The following is a 20,849-nucleotide window of genomic DNA, read 5'->3' as shown; positions in this document are numbered from 1 at the left end:
ATCTCAAGTAATATTTTTCTAAGAATTTTGTACGGAATCCTCCAAGTTTTTGGTCTTTCAAAATTTGCACTTTAAAGTAGAATATTTCGCAAACAAATCACTGATACGAAAATTTTTCTTTACAACCCAATCATAATTTTAAATGACCTAAGTATCCAATGATACTCCTCACTATAAGGTTAGACGAGAAAAAAAATCACCCCCACTTTACGTCTGTGGAAGGAACCTATTTTTTTTTTATAAGTACTATTTTGTCGGCATAGTTGCTACATATATCAGTGCAAAATAATAGTCCTCTGAGCAAAGCCGCGGACGGACGGATAGACAGACAGACATGGTGAAACTATAAGGGTTCCGTTTTTGCCATTTTATCCGTTGTGCAGGCTATGTAAGTCAACGAGTAATGGTCGACCAAATCAAAATATAAATAGCTCTTAACCCAGGGCTTTGCACGCATAAACGTTAGTCTTTAGATCTAGCAGTTTAATTTAATTGAAATTCGGGATTTTACTAAACTCAAATGCGAATTCCAAAAAATATTTCCTGGATTTGAATAACGTTGTATAAAAAACCCGCGTCAAATCTCATATCTCTAATCCAAGCGTCCGCAAAAGTTCCGAAATCGGAACAAAAGTTCCGATCTGGCAACGCTTCTTGTTTTGACATAAAATTGACAAATCGACAGTGGAAATTTAATGTGATGACAGTTCAGAGGTGTTTTCTTGCATCTTAAATAGCATAAACAGGGTTTCAGTTTTAAATCTGTGCAAGGGGTACTACCACCACCAAAGAGAATATAACCATAACCACCACCACCACCACCACTAACATCACCGGTGCTATTAAGGTGCGGTAAGGAAAGTTTTTATTTTATTTTCTATGCTGTTTTTTTTTCCATTGTCATTTCGAATTTTGTATAGTCTGTTTAATGCCATAAATGTCAAATTGACAATGTCAGTCAATCGCACGATGAGGGTGATGAGAGTGTGTAAACTTGTCAATCGGTCGTTGGTTTATTTATCGGAGGTTTACCGTCTGCGTATATTTCATTAGAAAAAATATATAAAACTTATATTACTGACTGTAATGTAAGTCTCAACGAACGAATTTGGAAAGCATAATTTTAATCTACATAGTACATTATTAACTATAACCTAACCAGTGTCATGGACCCCACACTTCCCGTCGAAAATGGTCACATTAGTTCCGTTGCATTAATTTCCTCACTGAAAGTAAGTGATAACAATATGTTCTCCATAGAAGACAAAAATGTAGAAGACAACAATGTCAGCCACGGGCGTTCTGAACAAGAAGACATCGCGGTACCTGGTGATACCGAAGCAAACACAACTACTTTCACAGACCCGGTATCTTGTGTACCTGAATCTATTAGTTCATCTGGTGCCAATTCTAATATATCTTCGCCGAAATCTCAGACAGCAATTACTTGCTGCAATGAAGTTAAACAAACTGATGAAGACTCTATTGCATCAACATCACAAACATTTTGTACAGAATCATCAACAAAATCAAGTGAATTATTGGACACGGAATATCTAAGAGCAAAATATGATCCCATGGCATCATCATCGAAAGATTTAGATGGAGAAACACAGTACTTAAAAAGGAAAAGTGTTAGTCTCTATGGTCCCGATGTTGGTTCTAAAATGTACAAAATTAAGGGTAACCTGGTTACTCCGCCAATAATAGCAAATAATCTTCCCAAAATATTCGATTACCTTCCTGTCTTTGGTAAACCTAAGTCTAAAGATGACTTGGAGAACTTCTACTCAAGTAAGATAAGGGAGTTTGTTGGATTTGATATGAATGATGAACAATTTGATAAGCTGGCGAACATGTGCAGGTAAGCAATAAACAAATTATACAAGAGTTGCTCTTTTAAATCAATTTAGACTAAAGCATAACATTAGCTCTAAGAATTCTATAAAGAACCTGTTGACTTAAAAATCATCTCAGCTCATATAAATTTTACTACAGGGCAGAAGAATAGATTTTGTTCATCATCATCGTCATCCCAGCCTATATACGTCCCTCTCCCACTACTGGGCATAGGCCCCCTCTCAAAACGAGAGGGCTTGGGCTGTAGTTCCCATGCCTAGTGCGGATTGAAAACTTCACATAGTTGAATTTCTTCGCAGTTATGTCCAGGATTCCTCACAATGTTTTCTTTCACCATAGAGCCCATGGTAAAGTTGAAATTTAATTTCACATAATATATATTTTGAATGAATGAATGATTTATTTTGAAAAACATCAAAATATTATTTTGAAATATTCTAAAATGCTTAGCCCCAAACCCATGACTCTCTGCTTGGAGGCCATGGGACGAAGGCTTAACCCGTCACACGTCCTAGACTACATTAGTCCCTAACTTTTTTTCCGCACAAAAAGTTAGGGACTCTTGTACAGTCTTGGACGCGTGACGGGTTAAAAACATTGTTCATCACCATTCACCTTCACATTTCAGTCCTGAACATCTGCGGACAGGCAACGAGCTAGTGATGTCGACACCATACCCTACCCTCTCAATGCTTTCCGTCATCGACAAGGATTATGACTTAAACGAGAGCAACCTCTGCATTGTGAAGAAACACCAGCTTCGTTTGGCCAGCGACCCATGCAACAACTACTATAAGAGGCTGAAGTATAGAGGCATTAGACTGATGCCGCTTACACAGGTATTTACAGTATTGCTTTACAGTGGGTGCCAGACTATGTCCTCCTGGAGCCAGAGTTTTTTTCTATCCTAATCTTCTATGTCAAGCAGTGGATGTCCTATGGCTGATGATGATAATGATGATTCAATTTAAACAACAACAATTAAACAACAATTTATTTTCAATAACAATTTCTTTTACATGACATTTATTAATGGCTGGAGCCTCCTTTTAAGCTTGATAAAGCCTGTGTCAGGAGGCACCGCTCCTCTATAGTTATAGTCAGCATCTAAAGCAGCTGGTAACTCTGCCGCAATAATACATATTTATCACTTGCATGGCGTTACATATTTGTAACAAAGCTACTTCTGACGCTGACCGTACTAAGATGGTGTCACATTTATAAATCAATTTGTGACTGTTACATTCTATTCTATTACCTATTCTATTTATAATACTTATTGCATGTAAGCATATTCTAATCTTACAATCAAAATTGAATCCTAACTAATATTGTAAATAGCAATGTGTATAGTGTCATTGCATTGCTTGACATGGGAATTTATTATGATACTGTGAGAATGTTCTACGATGGGTCAGGAATTAAATGGTTTAACGGCACTCAACCGATCACGACGTAATTTGGTATGGAGATAGTTTGGGACCCCGAGAAGGATAGAATAGTTTTTATTCTGGAAATTTGTACTGTTCTCATGGACGCATGATAGACAAATTCTTCTCTGACGATGTTGCGGCAAGCAGCCAGTATATAATATGATAAATAAGTTTTTGGTAAAAATTTAATTTTTAACTACATTTGAATACCAAATTTCAAATCAATGCCATTAGCCGTTGAAGAGTTCTCTACTGCTGCGGAGCAGATCCTGGCCGGACTACCAGGATGTCACTACAAGATTATTGTATTGTCACGCAACCATACATACATAACCACCAAATTTAAACTCAATCCAATACTGGAAGTTGGTCGAATTTAATTTGCAAGATTTGATTACAGACAGACAATGGGGCAGGTGAAACTAAATAAAAGCTTGTACAAAACAATGTCACTCAATATCTGTGCCATGCACTGTTACAGATGGAGATTGAGAATGAAGAAGAACTAGTCCAAGACTTGGAGCCGGGCAAGGATGTTATATACCGTATACGGATATACCGGCCATTCCCTCATAACATTAAAGAGAAACAAGTAAGTTTTCTTTTGAGCTTTAACGCTTTTTAATAAAAAAAACCTTTATTCAATTAAATTCACATGAAATAATGCAATGAAAAAAAAAACAGAATACCTATACCTACAAACTAAGGCTTACATCTAAACTATAAACTAAGCTATAAACTTACATTGCACTAAAGTCATCCGCAACATGCTTCGTCATAAAAACTGACCTAAAACTCTCCCTCGTGCATCATACCCGGTTTAAACGTCCCCATATTACCAGCAGCGTTACCCCGCTGAATGGCAATGGAGACCTGTTGCACCAAGTACGACCCACGCAATCGACGGCTTAACTCCCTAAACAACTCTCGAGCCTCTTAACCCCAGGATCCAGCCTTCTCGACCGCAACCGGCACGAAATCATAGGCTGATTCCAAAGCAGAGTATTTAGCGTGCTTCAATTTCGCGGCACTCTCCGCCGCGGACCCCGCACACCTCATGGTCTGTCCCAAATGGGATGCAGCAAACGTGCTGACGTAAGCTGCATCCGAAAGGATACAACGCCCCCTCCGCCATGGAACCAGCGTCAGACCATTCGGTCTTTTACCATCAGTACGGCTCAATCCTGGGGTTTCAAAACGCACGGCACATTTACTGACACCATGGCCCGCTGAACCATCTCATTGATTAAATGATGCCTCGGGAAACGCCCAGCACACCTCTTTAATGAGGGCTATCGTTTTTTGTCTTTCTAGATGGCGCTACTGTTGCGTGAGGTTTTTAAGTGTGGCTTTCAAAGTCTGTTATTACGGACGTGAAAAAAAAGTTTAGATTAAAATCATATTTAATACACCTTAAAACCGTACCATAAAAATATCGAGCAACCACAGTGTTGCGTAGCCCCGTTTTGTTAAAAAAAAGGGAAGACATAAGTTTCCGAAAGACAAAACTGTCTCAAAACACAGACATTCATTGCCCCGTAACGCATAATTGCCATAATTAATTTCAGGTAATGCATAATATTCACAAAATTATTCTAATTATAAATAAACCCGCGCAGCTCACCCAAAAACTATGAGATTTGACATTTCGGAGACCTCACGCTACACTAGCGCCTCTAGTGGCGAATTCATACGCGATAGCCCTCATTCTACTTTTACTGCCTAATTATGTTTTTATTAACAAACTAGCTGTTGCCCACGACTCCATCCGCGTAGTGTTCGTTTACCGCTATCCCGCGGGAACTATGCGATTTTCCGGGATAAAAACTATCCTTTGTTCTTCCCGGGGACTCAAACTATCTGTATACCGAATTTCATCTTAATCGGTTCATCGGTTTAGACGTAATTAAGCAACAAACATCTGCACAAACTTTCACATTTTTAATATTAGCAGGATACCATACTTACAGATGGCATATGGCAGTTTCTGTGCAAGTGCAGCATAAGCTAAATCTGTAGGGCTACTACGAAACTCGAAAATCGAAGTTCGTATCGTACCGTCCCTCTCACTCTCGTATTAAATAATATAAGCGTCAGCGGGACTGTACGGTACTAACCTCGATTTTCGAGTTTCTTAGTAGCCCAGCTGATCCTTTTGTCATATTGCAAGGAATTGGTGAATAGGTAGATCATGATGAGATTAAGGGCTTCAGGCTATTCATTGATTAGTGTTAACTGACCCGTTAAATGTGATGCCGTCTCCGTCTATTCGAACAAAACAAATAGAGACGGCATCACATTTAACCGTCTCGGTTAAGACTAATTAATGGTTGGTGAAACAGCCCCCTAAGTGTAAGTTGGAGTTCGGTTTGGTTTAAAGGCATTTATTCCCATAAGAACATACAGTTCACTTCTATGAGATACAAAAATATTCTTAAAAGTTTAATTTATTGAATCAGGCGTTACTTTGCGGAGGTCCATATCAATGAACTAAAAGAATGTCCTTGTTCACCCGCGACCTCTAAGCTAAGCTACGATAGCTAAGCTTATGCGAAATATGTGTGTCCATGCAGTTCCTCCACCTCCTCACTGTAAGAACACACACAATTCACACAAACCCATCTATCACCACCACCACCACACTACACTGACGCGTTTCGAACTCAACCAGAGCTCATCTTCAGAGTGACACAACCGTACACCATGCTACCAGTTGTTAAAAAAAAAAAGTATAAGTTGTTTTTAAAAGTATAACAAACTCCACCATGATCTTAATTTATATAATTATAGATGTATTTTTTTAACTTAGCTTTAAACAAACTTAAAGATTTTGTTTCTTGTTTCATAGTCAGGTTCTCTAACCCAGGGCCTAACCCCCTTATTCATAAACGACAATCAAACCTATTTTAGTTAAAATGCCGCTAAAATTCGTTTGTCCTTATCTGTCACTTCGACATTTGTGTTTGTTAGAAAGGGACAAAGCATTTGTTAGTTAACATAGACTTGTTAAGTTTTATGAATAAGGGGGTAAGTTTCTCGAAGCGTATTAGTCAAATAATATTAGTGTTTCGTATCATTTTTTCATGCAATTTTTGAGACAAAACACTAATATTATTAGACTAATATGCTTTGAGAAACAGGGCCCAGTTGGGTGTCCAGTCGTACTGTGTTGGTCACTGGTCAGTGGTCAGTGGTCACTGTTCAGGTGAGCACGCGTCACTCCATCTTCAGCCGGGACGTGGTGGCGGGCGGGCGCACGCGTCTGTCGGCGCTGCGCGACCGTCTGGTGTGCGCCAACGACGCCGGCGTGCGGCTCGACGCCTCCGTAGACCCCAAGCATCTGCCCACCGCCTGCGCCAAGGTACACACACACACACACACACACACACGCACGCACGCACGCACGCACGCACGCACGCACGCACGCACGCACGCACACACACACACACACACACACACACACACACACACACACACTCAGAGGATCTTATTTTTAACCCCCGACGCAAAAAGAGGGGTGTTATATAGCCTATAGTGTCCCACTGTAGGACAAAGGCCTCCCTCATTTCAGGTCTAATTTCATTACCTAAAACATATCATGCTAGCTAACTGACAATTAAACATCGACAATCGATAAAACACAATGGTCAATCCATCTTGACATTTGATTTTTGCTATGAGAATTCCGCTCCTTGGTTATAAGTTTGACCGCTATGTGTGTCTGTATGTCTGTCTGTCTGTTTGTGGCACCGTAGCTCTTAAACGGGTGGACCGATTTGAATGCGGTTTTTTTTAATGAAAGCAGGTTTTCTAGCGATGGTTCTTAGATACGTTTTATCAAAATCGGGGGTTTTCCAACTTTTTTTTGGTTAGGTTATCATCACGTTAAATTTACTTTTTTCGCAATTTTCAATATTATTTAGGTGGGATTGCCCCTGTGCCTGCTTCTTTCGGCATGTTGTGTGTTTTGCTTGTCTTCCCTGGTCTCCTATTATATCACACTTGGTATAATAGTGCTACGGGAGTCGAAGCAAATGATTACACACACAGCTTCAAAGAGAACTGTGCACAAAATCGTGCTGTCATTACACGATATGTTGTAGCTGTGTGCGCGATAATGAGGGCTATCGCGTATGAATTCGCCACTAGAGGCGCTAGTGTAGCGTGAGGTCTCCGAAATGTCAAATCTCATAGTTTTTGGGTGAGCTACGCGGGTTTATTTATAATTAGAATAATTTTGTGAATATTTTGCAATATCTGAAATGAATTATGGCAAATATGCGTTCCGGGGCAATGAATGTCTGTGTTTTGAGACAGTTTTGTCTTTCGGAAACCTTTGTCCTCCCTTTTTTCCGAACAAAACGGGGACTATGCAACACTGTGGCATGCTCGACATTTTTATGGTACGGTTTTAAGGTGTATTAAATATGATTTTAATGTAAACTTTGTTTTCACGCCCGTAATAACAGACTTTGAAAGCCATACTTAAAAACCTCACGCAACAGTGCGCCATCTAGTGAGACAAAAAACGATAGCCCTCATTGAGTTGAACTGTGGTGGCAGTGGCACTTGTTAGACGTGATCCCCCCCAGGAGCTGTTCCCGTCGGGCTTCCTGTTCATCAACAACGTGTTCTACGTGGACGCGCGCGGGCGCTGCGCCGACCGCAGCGCGCCGCTCCGCGCGTGGGCCGCAGCGCGGGGCCTGGGGGACTTCGACAAGAGAGACCTGCACGACACAAGGCTGGAGGATATCTGCGTGCGGCTGGGACATCCGGAGGTGAGGCTTATTGGGACTGGGAGGGTGCCAACTACTAGGTGGGGGTGATGAAATCTATCGCAGCGCTCATGGTGGCCGAAAGTAGAAATAGTTCTGGCTCTGTCATCTGTCATACTCAAATGAATCTGTCAATAACAAAGCAATTTGTATAGACTTTAACTACCTAATTTTAGTGATAGATGTTTGTGTTATGATGCTACATCTCGGACATGTCCAGCAACAATTTTCCTTATGAAACGGTTTGTGGTTGAAATTTTATATTGGGTGATACTCACAAAACCGGTCTTCAAAATGATACTCATTTTGATCTGAAAACGATATTTTATTTATTACTAGCGATATAACAACAATTATATAATTTACTTTTATTCAAAGAAACCAATAAGATAGCTTTATCTTTTCGTTTTAACAGTAAAAGTACAACTAAACATGAAGTAAACAAACCCTGACATAACGAAAATAAAACACTTTTTGGATAAATTTTACTTACCTCATTTAATTTTAATGACCAAAAATGAATTCACAACCTTTTGTCCAACCAAATCACGGTATCACAGTAATTTTGTACGTATTATAAACGTTATGGGTTTGATTTTTGTTCACAATGTCGCGATGAAATTTCAAAACGTCAGAGCATCAGAGCCAAAAAAGTTGCGGACGCTAGGTGGCGCTGATATCGTGCATAAAGCCAATAGCCTAATACCTACTTACCTCTACGAGACACGGCTGGAGGCTATCTGCGTGTGGCTGGGGCATCCAGAGGCGAGACTAGAACCTGGCTATGAAGCCTGGGATGATTTATTTTAAAATTTATGACGGTGGAAGCATTCTACACTTCCACTGAACGTAGATATAGTTTAGATATAGTTAGTGTTTAGTATTATAACTAAGGGACCCCATACATCCCTGTATTTTATTATTAATATTTTTTGTATTTTTTTTTCTTTAATTGTATAATAAGTTTTTAAGTATTTTATTTGTAATTATATTATTATGAAAAAATGGCTTTCTGCCAAGTTTCTTGCGCGTATTCTTCTTGGCAATGATGGTCTTTCCGAAAGCGCTGGTAGTTTAAAAAATGACGTGTAAAAGTGCCCATTGCGGCTTATTTACTGAATAAATCATTTGAATTTTGAATTTGAATTTGATTCGATCCCCGGTTGGGGACAGTATGAAAAATACACTGGTTTGATTTCGAGTCTTGGGCTTTTAATACGAGTATCTATTTTTGATGACCGGTTAGCCAAGTGGATAGAGAACCTGATTTTGAAGCTTTATGTTCCTGGTTTGATCGCCAGTCAGGGCTGATATTTGTATGAAAAATATGAAAGTTCGTTTTCCAGTCTTGCAAGTTTAATAATTTACTTTAATACGTAGTTAACTATATAAGTATGTTTCTCCGTTATTACTCACACATAGTACAAATCTTTGTGTTTTTTTTTTGGGACTACGTCAATTGGTGTTAGATTCCCATGGTTATTTCTTTATTTAAATACGTATTTATTCACGCAAGGTAATTATTAAATATCTGATCCCACTTTAAACAAGGTTGCTTTTTTATCAATCTGTAACCGTACCTGCTTTTCGTACACTCGTTCGTAATTCCTTATTTATCGCCCTTGTACAATGTATACGAGTATTATAGTGAAAGTAATGGTTCATGCGATCGACTCCCCCTTGCTAAGCGGTCTGTCTGGTAGCTCGCCCTCTCTCTGTCTAGCTGTCAAAGCCATCTATCCTCAGATGACATCTAGATCAGAGAGAGAGCAAGCTACGGGCTAACGAATGTGCTAACGGCAACACTCCTTCCGAAAAAAAACGACCGACTCCGCAAACAAAATCTAGTATCTAAAGTACAATTCAATAGAATCTGTCAATTTTCTACATATTTAAGACACCCTATCGTGGGCACACTTGATTATGTATGTCCCTGTTGTTGCAATTATCATCTAAAAGGAATCAAAAAAGAATAATAGTCACATCACAAAGCCTTAGGCAGCCCGGTGTTTATATTAGTAGGCTGGAAGTGTCTACAGGATTGTCAGATTCTATTGAATTGGAGTTTATTTAAATCGCCATTTGACCTTTCCCCAGGTATACGTCCACCAAGGGAACTGCGAGCATCTCTTCACATTCTCCGAGATCCGCCTCCTCAGCGCCGACGACCCTCTCTCTTCCTCGCAGTACCCGTGCCATACTGCTGTCTCACAGCACCAATCGGTGTACTGCACCACGTGTGCAGAGTTCGGCGCCAAGTGGATCGTCACCGGCTGCGTGACCGTGCCTTTTGACCCCGCGTTCTTCTGCGACACTTGCCTCAAGATGTATCTGTATAAGGATAATAAGAAGATGGGGGATTTTAAAGCGTACTCTTATAGGGGCAATGAGATTAATGTGCTGAAGCCCCAAGGGTGACCGAGGGTGACCAAGGGTGACCGAGGGTGACCAAGGGTGACCGAGGGTGACCAAGGGTGACCGAGGGTGACCAAGGGTGACCGAGGGTGACACCGTCGGCCCAGCACAGGTAGCAGGGGATGTACTACGTCTACGTGATTCATTTTTACAAAGCATGTATCGACGGTTAAGAATCAATAACACCTAACTATCACGCTAAAAAGATGGTAGGTAGACGGTATTGGTTCTTAACCGTGTCTATTAGTGACCAAGGATAATAGGGATGACGACTGTTCAGTCTGTATTTTCGACATGTCACTATTAGGTAAAAATCGTACCATATATAGTGACTTCACTCGAAACTTCTAAGCGCTGAGCTGTATCTTCGTTATTTTTTGTTAGTCCGAAGAACAAACGTTGGGCCTAAAAGTTCTCGAATGGAGACCGCGGATCGGCAAGCGCAGCGTAGGACGTCCACCAATGAGGCGGACGGATAGCCTGGTTAATCTGTCATCTCCCAGGATAACAGGATCAAAGGAATTTGGGCACAAATTTGTGCCTCTGGTAGAGGACAGGTTAAAGCCGCGAGTTCACGGTGGATGCAAGCAGCTTCCAACCGAAGCAAATGGAGATCTATACGGGAAGCCTATGTCCAACAGTGGACGTCCTACGGCTCATATGATGATGGTGAAATGTTGCAGTCACGCGTTGTCACGTTAAGGAGGCCATGTTTTTATTGGAGACTATTTCTCATGATGCTGTGAATTACCTATGTTAAGCCAAGATCGAAAGACTGAGTTATGTTATTGTATTATTAAGTGTAATGATACCTCTAGGTTCATCTTTATCTTTAAAATTTAAAATAAACCAGAATTGTCACAATCTCCGCATACTATTGGTCGTTGAAAATTGCGATACGGCCGAGTCATTGAAGATATAGAAGTACTAATACTTACCTGGTACACGGTTTCTGGTTTGTTTTATACACCGTGTATTTTTGTTACAACCATAAACTTTAAAAGCGGAGTTAGTAAAAACCTATCTGTGTCTACACAAGTATCTATGTGTATCTTTGTATACAACAAGCTTTCGCTCCAACCAAGCCCTATTTAAGATAGAGCAGTCGCTGTAGTCATGTGGGTTTTACCCCTATAAACTGAATAAAACTTGCTGAAAAGTAATATTGTTTCTTTGACGCATAAAACATAAGTTACCCATTCATTCAGACGTTTTCAACCAGTGGGCCGCGTACATATTAGGTGTGCCGCAATACGGTATTTGACAACTCCTGATTTTGGAATATCTTAATATTATTATGAAAATATAGATATACAGATAGCGTTTAGCGAAGATAAAATTTAAATCGGTTGAAAATTGGATTTATAGTGATTTTTAGAAAAATCTATATACCTGTCTCTTTCTCAAACGATTTTCTCTATGCAGCAAGTATAGCGGTACTGGCGTGTGACGTCACATGCCAGTATGTCTTTCTCTGTCTAGTCTCGAATTTCAAACCTTTATAACTTTGTTATTTGTAAAGGTAGCTTAAAAATTGTTTTTCTAGTACAAAACATATACAAAATAGTCAAATACCGTATTGTCCCAAAGTGAAAATAGTACGAAAACACCTGACGCGTGGCGTGCGATTCGTACCTAAAGATGTCAATACTATTAATAAGCCTACGCTGTCTGTTATGTTAACCGTATTACGGGTATACTGTATGGGACCCTCTACGCGCAAGTCCGACTCGCACTTGGCTATTTTTACCCGACTGAGTCGGCTAGAGAGGTAAAGCATCCTTAAGACATTATAGGGTAGTTTATATTTGAGTATAGTCATTTTAGCAAGCAGTGATCCTAGTGTGTTTCCAGTTGAAACTTTTGTCGATCACTAGGCGCAGTTGTGTGTCGGTCTACCAGCTCCAGGGGCGCGCAGGCGCACGACGCGGGATGGTCGTACAAGCAACTGTGCGTATTTGTGCTGGTGACTGTACCAGACTGTAAATATCAAGATGATAGATAGCTATAGGTACTCAGATAAAATCAGACGCTGTCAGTCCACTTGTCTGACGAGATTGCTCGCGTGCCATGGCCGATTAAGCAGTCTCACTTCCGCTTACTACCTTAGGAACAATATTTGAAATAGTATAACCTAACAATGGTTATTTTGAAACTAATATCATTGTAGGAAGACCTAGCGCCATCTAGTGGGCAAATATAGGAACACCAATATCCTGTATCGAAGCATCAAAGTTTTTCAACTCGGACGCATATTGTAGGTATAACTTCCATTGGAGTATCTAGGGTTATTTTTCAGGGGGAAGGGGGGAGGCTGGCCAGGATATTTGTGTGAAGACATCAGTATTATAAAATCAGTATCATGGCAAGCGAGAAAATGTGCTAGAAATATCAGTATTCAAAATAACCTAACCAACTTAGAAAAAGCTCAATATCTCAAAAATGGCTGAACTGATTTTCATGAAATAGCTAGCTAGCTAACTTTCACGTAAAAAACCACAACGAAATCAGTCCAACCGTTTGAGAGCTACGATGCCTCAGTCAGCCAGACAAACAGACATTCATTGGCATCAAACTCAAAATTCCCTTTTTGTCGGGGGTAAAAACACCGTCCTTCATGGCGATAGTCGGTTGAAAATACACTGCACTATGATTGTCATAGCAAGATTAAATAACTAGGTATTATACGATATTACGGGTACCTATTACCTATTTATAGTGCAGTATAAAGCATCGCTCCGTCTTCATTGTATGACAGGGCTCTAGTAGATAATGTCTTGATAATGAAATGCACACAGTTCGAGCTGACTGGTTGTGCATTAGTACCTATAGACTAGAGCTGTAATAACCGATCTCGGCTGTGTTGCCGACCGGATGGCCAAGTGGTAAGAGAACCTGACTACGAAGCTTGAGGTCCCGGTTCGATTCCCGGCCGGGGCAGATATTTGTATGAAATAATACGAATGTTTGTTCTCGGGTCTTGGATGTTTATATGTATTTAAGTATGTATTTATCTATATAAGTATGTTTATCCGTTGGCTAGTATAAATAGTACAAGCTTTGCTTAGTTTGAACCCCCGACGCAAAAAGAGGGGTGGTATAAGTTTGACCGCTATTTGTGCCTGTCTGTGGCACTGTAGCTCTTAAACGGGTGGACCGATTTCAATGCGGTTTTTTATTTGAAAGCAAGTTTTTTATTTATTTATTTTTAACCGTATCTAATATACGGCCTCCTAATGCTGCTGGTGCCAAGGGCCGTCTTTGGCCATGCGGAGGGCACACAAGAACTTGGGGCCCTTTTGTAGAGTTTTTTTTTTGCTGCTACGAATGTGCTATTTTATTTATTATGTAGGTACCATCAGCCAAATAAGTGGTCTATCAATTTTCAAACAAGTTCCTATCAAATGTACTTATATGTCGCTAAAGTCGAACTTTCAAGTTGACAGACACGTCTATTGGCATTATTGTTTTATGGCATGCAAACGATTATCAACTTCAGGGTGGTAGACCACATATTTGGCTGATGGTACATACATACATAGGTTACGAGTTGTGATGTTAAGATTTGTTAAGAGTGGGCTGGGGTCCGGGCCGCCAGCCTATTTTGTGCGGACCTCAAGTAAACAGTAACTTGTATTTTATTGAGTACCTACGTAATTTAATAATTTACATTGCTTGAAACCTGATTTCAAATAAAAAAACCGCATTCAAATTGGTTTACCCATTTAAGAGCTACGGTGCCACAGACAGACACAGACACACAGCGGTGAAACTTATAACACCCCTCTTTTTGCGTCGGGGGTTAAAAATAAATTAACATAATGGAATAGATACTTGAAACCTAGTCCCAAACTAAGCAAAGCTAAGAAAATAGTTAAGAAATAGGAGTCCCGCTGCGGGGTGCTCCGTCGACTTGGTGGACGTAAAGTGTGGAAAACACTTTGCTATAGGCAACAGATTTGTATGTTTTCACGAATAAAGATATAGAATATGTTCACGACATGCTCAAAGTCTGTATTTTAAAGGAGACAATAAAATTAAGAATTTAATTTTGTGCCATGTAGAGCGTAGGTAGCGCCTGCCAAAAACGTAAGGCAATTAATTAAAGTCAGTCTATTAAAATGCTATTTAAGTAACGACAGGCGTTCGTCCCACAGTCTAAATTTAAGGATTCGAGACAATGTATTCGTTAACGGGCAATTAATTATATTGTAAACAGCGGGGATATCCATTTTAAACGAAACAATATAATATGGTGATTACAAAGAATTTTAGTGCATGTATCCTATCCTATTAAAGCGGATCGGTAAAATAAAGGTTGTAGCGCGATTTAGATTTAAGTAGGCGATAAACTAACATAGATTAAGGGGCTGTTTCACCATCCATTGATTATTGTCAACTGGCGGTTAGGTGTGATGCCGTCTCTATTTGTTTTGTTCGAATAGACGGGCATCACATTTAACAGTCGGTTAACACTAATCAGTGGATGGTGAAACAGCCCCTAAGAATTATTAACACTATATATGGATGTAATAACGTCTGAATTAACGTTTAATAATTAATTATTATTATTATTATAAAGCGTATGAGTCAACTAGATATTTCGTAGTACAACATATCTTCCCCCCTGTGTCTTAATTAACGTCGTTTCGTCCTTCTATGGCTAGAAGAAATCGGTTTTAAAATATTAAACCTACCTATGTAAATTTGATTAATTATTAAGATTATGAGTCATCGAGGATATTATTGCCTCTCGAGCTTCTTTACGTAAAATCGAGTTTATATGCGGTGGTTGCTATGTTTCATATCATTAAAATTGGTTCAGCCATTTTTGAAACATTGAACTTTGAAATGACAGTCGGTGGTTTTTCAACTTTTCTATCTCTTTTCTTCTTCTATTATCTTCTTTGTCTTTTTCCTTTTTTAAATTTATTTTTTCTTTTTTATTAATTAAGTTGGTTAAGTTATTGACTCAGTGTGGTGAGCGAGCAAAGCGGAAGACGGAGCGTTGGCAGGCTTCCCACTGGGTGGACTGACGACATCGTGAGAGTTGCGGCCAACCGGTGGATGCAAGTGGCGAGTTGTTGTTCATTGTGGCGCTCTAAACGGGAGGCCTGACGTGTTTCGGCTGATGATGATGATAATCATTCAAGATATTACAGGGTTAAGAATAGCATGAAGGTACATACGCTGCTATCATTCCTCAGCACAAAGCGGCTAATCAGCCAGCAATTGAGGAGTTCAGATAACTCGGTCTGGTTGAAAACTAGCAGGCTTCCGCGGGGGCGGGATGATGCCAAGTCTGCGCAGGTTTCCTTTGAGAACGAGGAATACTTTGACATCTGGGTAGGGATATCGAAACCCTTGCCGCTGTCGGTCTTTCACAGGGATGTATAATAAATATAGAGCTACCATTTTTAGGGTTCCGGAGCCAAAATGGCAAAAACGGAACCCTTATAGTTTCGCCATGTCTGTCTGTCTGTCTGTCTGTGTCTGCCCGTCCGCGGCTTTGCTCAGGGACTATCAATGCTAGAAAGCTGTAATTTTGCACGAATATATATGTAAACTATGCCGACAAAATGGTACAATAGAATAATAAAAAAAAATTTTTTTTAAGGGTACCTCCCATATACAAAAAGTAGGGTGATTTTTTTTTCTCATCCAACCCTATAATGTGGAGTATCGTTGGATAGGTCTTTTAAAGCCATAAGGGGTTTGCTAAGACGATTTTTCGATTCAGTGATATGTTTGCGAAATATTCAACTTTAAAGTGCAAATTTTCATTAAAATCGAGCGTCCCCATCCCCTCTAAAATCCGGGGGGTGGAAAAATTTGAAAAAATTCAAGTGGTAGTAGTTAAGTATGTGAAACTTTCAAGGAAAACTATAACCGCTAAGTTTGCTTGAGAATTATATAGCAGCCTAAGGTATAAAATATACCTAAACTTGGAAGATTCCGTATAAAATACGAAATCCTTAGAAAAATATTACTTTTTTTTCCGTAATGGCTACGTGAACCCTATTTCGGGTTTTTAATTTAACCGTATATGCCTATTTGACGCGTCTTAAAATCTAATAAAAATAATGTCACTTCAAGCCGCGGGGCACTTTAGCACGATATAACGTCACGGGCTCCCACACAACTCACGGCTTAAATAATGAGAAAGAAACAGTCGTACAGGTATAAAAGCAATTTAGGTGCATTATTAGTTACAAACCAGACCTATAGTTTCCTTAATTAACAAAAGATAAACGTGGCCAGATATTTTAGAAGAGATGTAGTTGATAAGATGTAGTTATTGTCTTTTTGGGAAAATTAAGTATATCAATTATTAAAACGCGATTACGATTTACATCGCCATTACTATACCAGAGGCCGTATTGTCTAACGCTTCCGCGGTCGCAATCGCAATCAAATGAAGTGATGAGCTTCGTCTTTGTCATTTTTTGTTTGATTGACGAAACAAAAAATATAAGTATGTTAGTTCAATATTTTCTGATAATCTAATACACAGACTAACCCCCTGTTTCACCATCCATCGATTAAATTTGTATGGCGGATAAATGTGATGCCGTCTCTGTTTGTTTTGTTCGAATAGACGGAGACGGCATCACATTTATCCGTCAAACAAAATTAATCAATGGGTGGTGAAACAGTCCATAAATAGAATATTAATATTTTTTTAGCCAGGAAACTTCAAATGTAGAAATTGTCTCGAGGACTGGAACAGAATTTTGCTCGCCTTAGCAATGGGTGTCTGCGACTGCTACTTTGTAAGACGTTGTACAGTGATTACTTAAATAATACAATTGTTAGTGATATTTGATTGAGTATTATGATGCATTGAGTGCGCTAGGCGGGGGACCTACCGCGGATATGCACAATCTGCAAGTTTACTTTGATACGAGTATGCGATGAAGAAGATTACCTAGGATAGGTGTAGGTACATACATGTGTTTTACTCGGCTTCGGGGGGGCTACTACGAAATTCGAAATTCGAAGTTCGTATCGTACCGTCCCTTTCACTCGCGTATTAAATAAATAATAATAAGCGTCAGCGGGATTTTTCAGACAGTTAAGTTTTTGACCAAATTGAAAAAAGCTTTTTTTTCGTACATAATATAACTTCACGGTTATTGTTAAAGTTGAGACACATAAGACAGACATAAAAACACACTTTTTAAATTTCCACCATTAGGCGATTTTCCACCAGAGATGTGTGAGGATGTGTTTGCGAAGAATGTGTTTTCATGAGCCAATAGAACAGCTTCATTTACCTATCTTCGCTCCGCTCAGGCACTTGTCCCACCGCCGACGATGAGCGAGAAGCGAGTAGAGCGAGTAACTAGAAACGAGTGGGTGAGCAGCGAGAAGCGAGTGTAGTTTTGTCGCTGGCTGTAAGCGAGTGTTCGAGTGCGACGGGCGATTACTCGCTCCACTCGACTCGCTCGTGCGGGGCGGCCGCCAAGCTGACATCGCTGAGCGAGTATCTATAGCTCAGCGAGTTTTATAGCTCTTGTCGCTGCGACAAAATATGTAAGAGCGAGTTCTCGCCGACAGTGTGAACAGCCAGCGATCAACTATTAATATATGTGTCTCTTTTACTCACACAGGATCTTATATCTTTTGTTCGTTTCTTGAGCGAGAAAATAGTCTATAGCCAATCGTTTCCTCGCTGGCGGTGAGACAACTGCCTCAGCTGTCTCCACTAGAGCGGTGCTGCGCGAGGACAGGTAGGTAAATGAAGCGTTTCTATTGGTTCAAGAAAAACACATTCCTACCAACAAATCCCCGCACATCTCTGGTTTCCACGCCCTCCTCCTCCTCGCCGCAGCCTCAATCGAGGTTTTGATGGAAACTACTTCTACGCCTTGTTACTGTATTAACAAAGGTGACCCTAATTGTCTGTATCAGTCTAGTAGCAGCACGGGAGGCTTCTGTCCCACTTAGACGATTTTGATAAGAGATCTTCGGTTGTGCCATGCTTGCGAAAGAGTGATACGGCGTGACCAGGTTAGCTTGAGTCAACACCATGTCGTTACAAATTTTCCTTTGGAAAAACTTTATTGACATCCTATCTGTGACATCCTTTGGTGACATCCTTTCGGGTACAGTCGCGGGCAAAAACCTTTCATATGAAGCACGGAATTATGTAACTATAGAATCAAAAAAATAATAAGTACCGCCAGTGGCACTTCCTTCTCAGTACAGCTCTATCTATTTATGGGTAATTATTGGTAAGCGTTGCGCTGAAATCTATTTTTATTCCCCGACGCAAAACTGTGAACGGTGGAGCAGACGAGTCCTCGAATGGAGACCTCAGACGGGAAAGCGTAGTGTAGGGCGTCCTGAGGCACGGTGGACGGACGACCTTAATGGTGATTTTCCATCGGCAAGGCGAGACGAGAATTGAAATTTGTATGCATTCTCGCGCGCCCGCCGCGAGCTACCGCAGGCTGCCGCGGGCGCTGCCATACAAATTTCAATTCTCGTCTCGCCTCGCCGGTGGAAAACCACCTTAAGAGGGTCGCTTGCGGCGGAGGATGAGAGGGGCTGAAGACAGTGTTGTGGCGCGCCATGGAAGAGGCCTATGTCCAGCAGTGGACTGCTGTGGGCTGATGATGACGCAAAAAAGGGGTGTTTATAAGTTTTACGTCAATGTTTGTCTGTCTGTAAACCCTTGCAATGGTTCTGAGCTATATCATCATTAGAATTGGTCAGCCGTTTTTGAGATATTAAACTTTAAAGTGAGGTCACTTGTATCAATGTAAGTTAGTTAGGTTGTCTTTGAGACAAAAAGTGGCCCAAAAATGGGGCTACTCGTGGAAGAAGACTTGTATTTTTTTCCACGTTAAAAATTTGTGCCGATTTGTTGTCGGCACAAATTTTCAAAGTCAATGTCATTGTTACAATGTGTAGTTCAAAAAATGGACACTTTAAAGCCGGAAATAAACACATTTGTACGAAAGGTTTCCCTTGTGACACGAAAATCACCCATCCAATTTTCTTGTCACAGCGGAACTTTTTCAGTCAGTCAGTCGTTTCTATGGTTTTTTGATGTATAAGTTTCGTTAGTGTATAAGTTTTTTAAAGGAGTAATATTTGCCGTGAGATTTTTTCCTACATTATAGCTACAAAGTGCGAATGATGTCCACGCGCCGTTTGCTCAGGCCGAGCACATGGCCGTTGTGTGCTCGATTATATCATAGTTTTTTGTTTTATTAATTAAAATTACATAATTCTACTTTAGTAGGTACTTGCAGGGCCGGATTTAGAAGTTTAGAGACTTTATAAAGGAGGCTAAGGCGAAAAAAGACTGAAAAAAAAACGGAAGAAATGGTCCAGCGAATTTTTTTACACCTCTATTGTGGTGTGACCTTGTGGAAGTCTTAAAGCTGTAGTTCCCGACGACTCGCCTTAATTCAGCCCTGATACTCTTAGGACTAATAGTCAGTATAGTAGGCATGACTGGAGATGGTTATTCGCGTTTTTTTCGTTTGGTAAACGTCATTGCTGAACAAAGCATAAGGCCCACTGTGGTCGTATTTGTCTAAAGAGTGGGTGCTCCGATCTCATTCACTGCCTCGACTGTCTCTTTTACTTACCATTATTCTACACTGTGACAGAAATAAATAATTAGAAAAGCTGAAAAATCCCCGACGTTCTACTTTAAATATCTCAATTATCTGAAGCAGCTCAGAACCATCCCGAACCCGGTTAAAACTAGCTTTCGATTAAAATCGCACTATAATCGTTGGTTAGTTTTATAACAGTGGTTAGTGAGATTAGTGTTGAACTTAAGAATTTCTTTGCTCACCCGCGACCTTGTAACAGTTAAGCTTATGCAAAATATGCGTGTTCATGCAGTTCCTCCACCTCCGCACTGTAAGAATACACACAAATCACACAAACCCATCCACCCACCCATCTATCTGGTGTGGTGATGGTGATAAATGGGTTTGTGTGATTTGTATGTGTTTTTACAGTGTGGAGGTGGAGGAAACTGCATGATATTATTTGCATAAGCTTAACTATATATCAGGCGAGTCGTGGGTGAGCAAGTGAAATTCTTTATGTTCATTGATATGGACCTCCGCAAAGTAACGCCTGATTCAATAAATGAGATTGGTGTTCTTTGTTTTTTAGTTTCCAGTAATCCTTGAGAACATAGCAAGTGCGAAAGCAACTACGTTTGTCGTCCATCTTTCTGTCTGTTTGTTACACTTCACGCTTAAGCCACAGAACCGATTAAGATGAAGTTTGGCTCAGAGGCAGTTTGAAATCCTGGAAAGGACTTAGGATTGTTATTGTGCTGAAAAATTACCTAGTTCTTCAGGATTTTTCACATTACAGAGTGGGCAAAATC

The 20,849-nt window shown here is 40.2% G+C and overlaps 2 protein-coding genes across 2 annotated transcripts in view; one reads left to right on the top strand and one right to left on the bottom strand.

The window, feature by feature from the left end:
• Window positions 1–20,849, bottom strand: part of LOC141439869 (fibrillin-1-like) — a 135,233-nt gene that overhangs the window by 85,426 nt on the left and 28,958 nt on the right.
• Window positions 987–11,626, top strand: LOC141439695 (uncharacterized). Its single transcript, XM_074104043.1, has 6 exons — window positions 987–1,864; window positions 2,489–2,699; window positions 3,775–3,885; window positions 6,499–6,654; window positions 7,886–8,071; window positions 10,166–11,626. The coding sequence occupies exons 1-6, from the start codon at window positions 1,167–1,169 to the stop codon at window positions 10,484–10,486; spliced, it is 1,683 nt and encodes a 560-aa protein (XP_073960144.1). The 5' UTR covers window positions 987–1,166; the 3' UTR covers window positions 10,487–11,626.

Source organism: Choristoneura fumiferana, chromosome 21 (assembly GCF_025370935.1).
Source record: "Choristoneura fumiferana chromosome 21, NRCan_CFum_1, whole genome shotgun sequence".
Classification (NCBI taxonomy): Eukaryota; Metazoa; Arthropoda; class Insecta; order Lepidoptera; family Tortricidae; genus Choristoneura; species Choristoneura fumiferana.
Note: the sequence above shows the minus strand (reverse complement) of the source record. Positions and strands in the feature narration are given on the sequence as shown.

Coding starts and splice junctions, on each gene's coding strand:
- LOC141439695 (XM_074104043.1), top strand. CDS start 1,167: ATGGACCCCACACTTCCCGTCGAAAATGGTCACATTAGTTCCGTTGCA. Junction 6,655..7,885: donor TGCCCACCGCCTGCGCCAAG/GTACACACACAC, acceptor GATCCCCCCCAG/GAGCTGTTCCCGTCGGGCTT. Junction 8,072..10,165: donor TGCGGCTGGGACATCCGGAG/GTGAGGCTTATT, acceptor ACCTTTCCCCAG/GTATACGTCCACCAAGGGAA.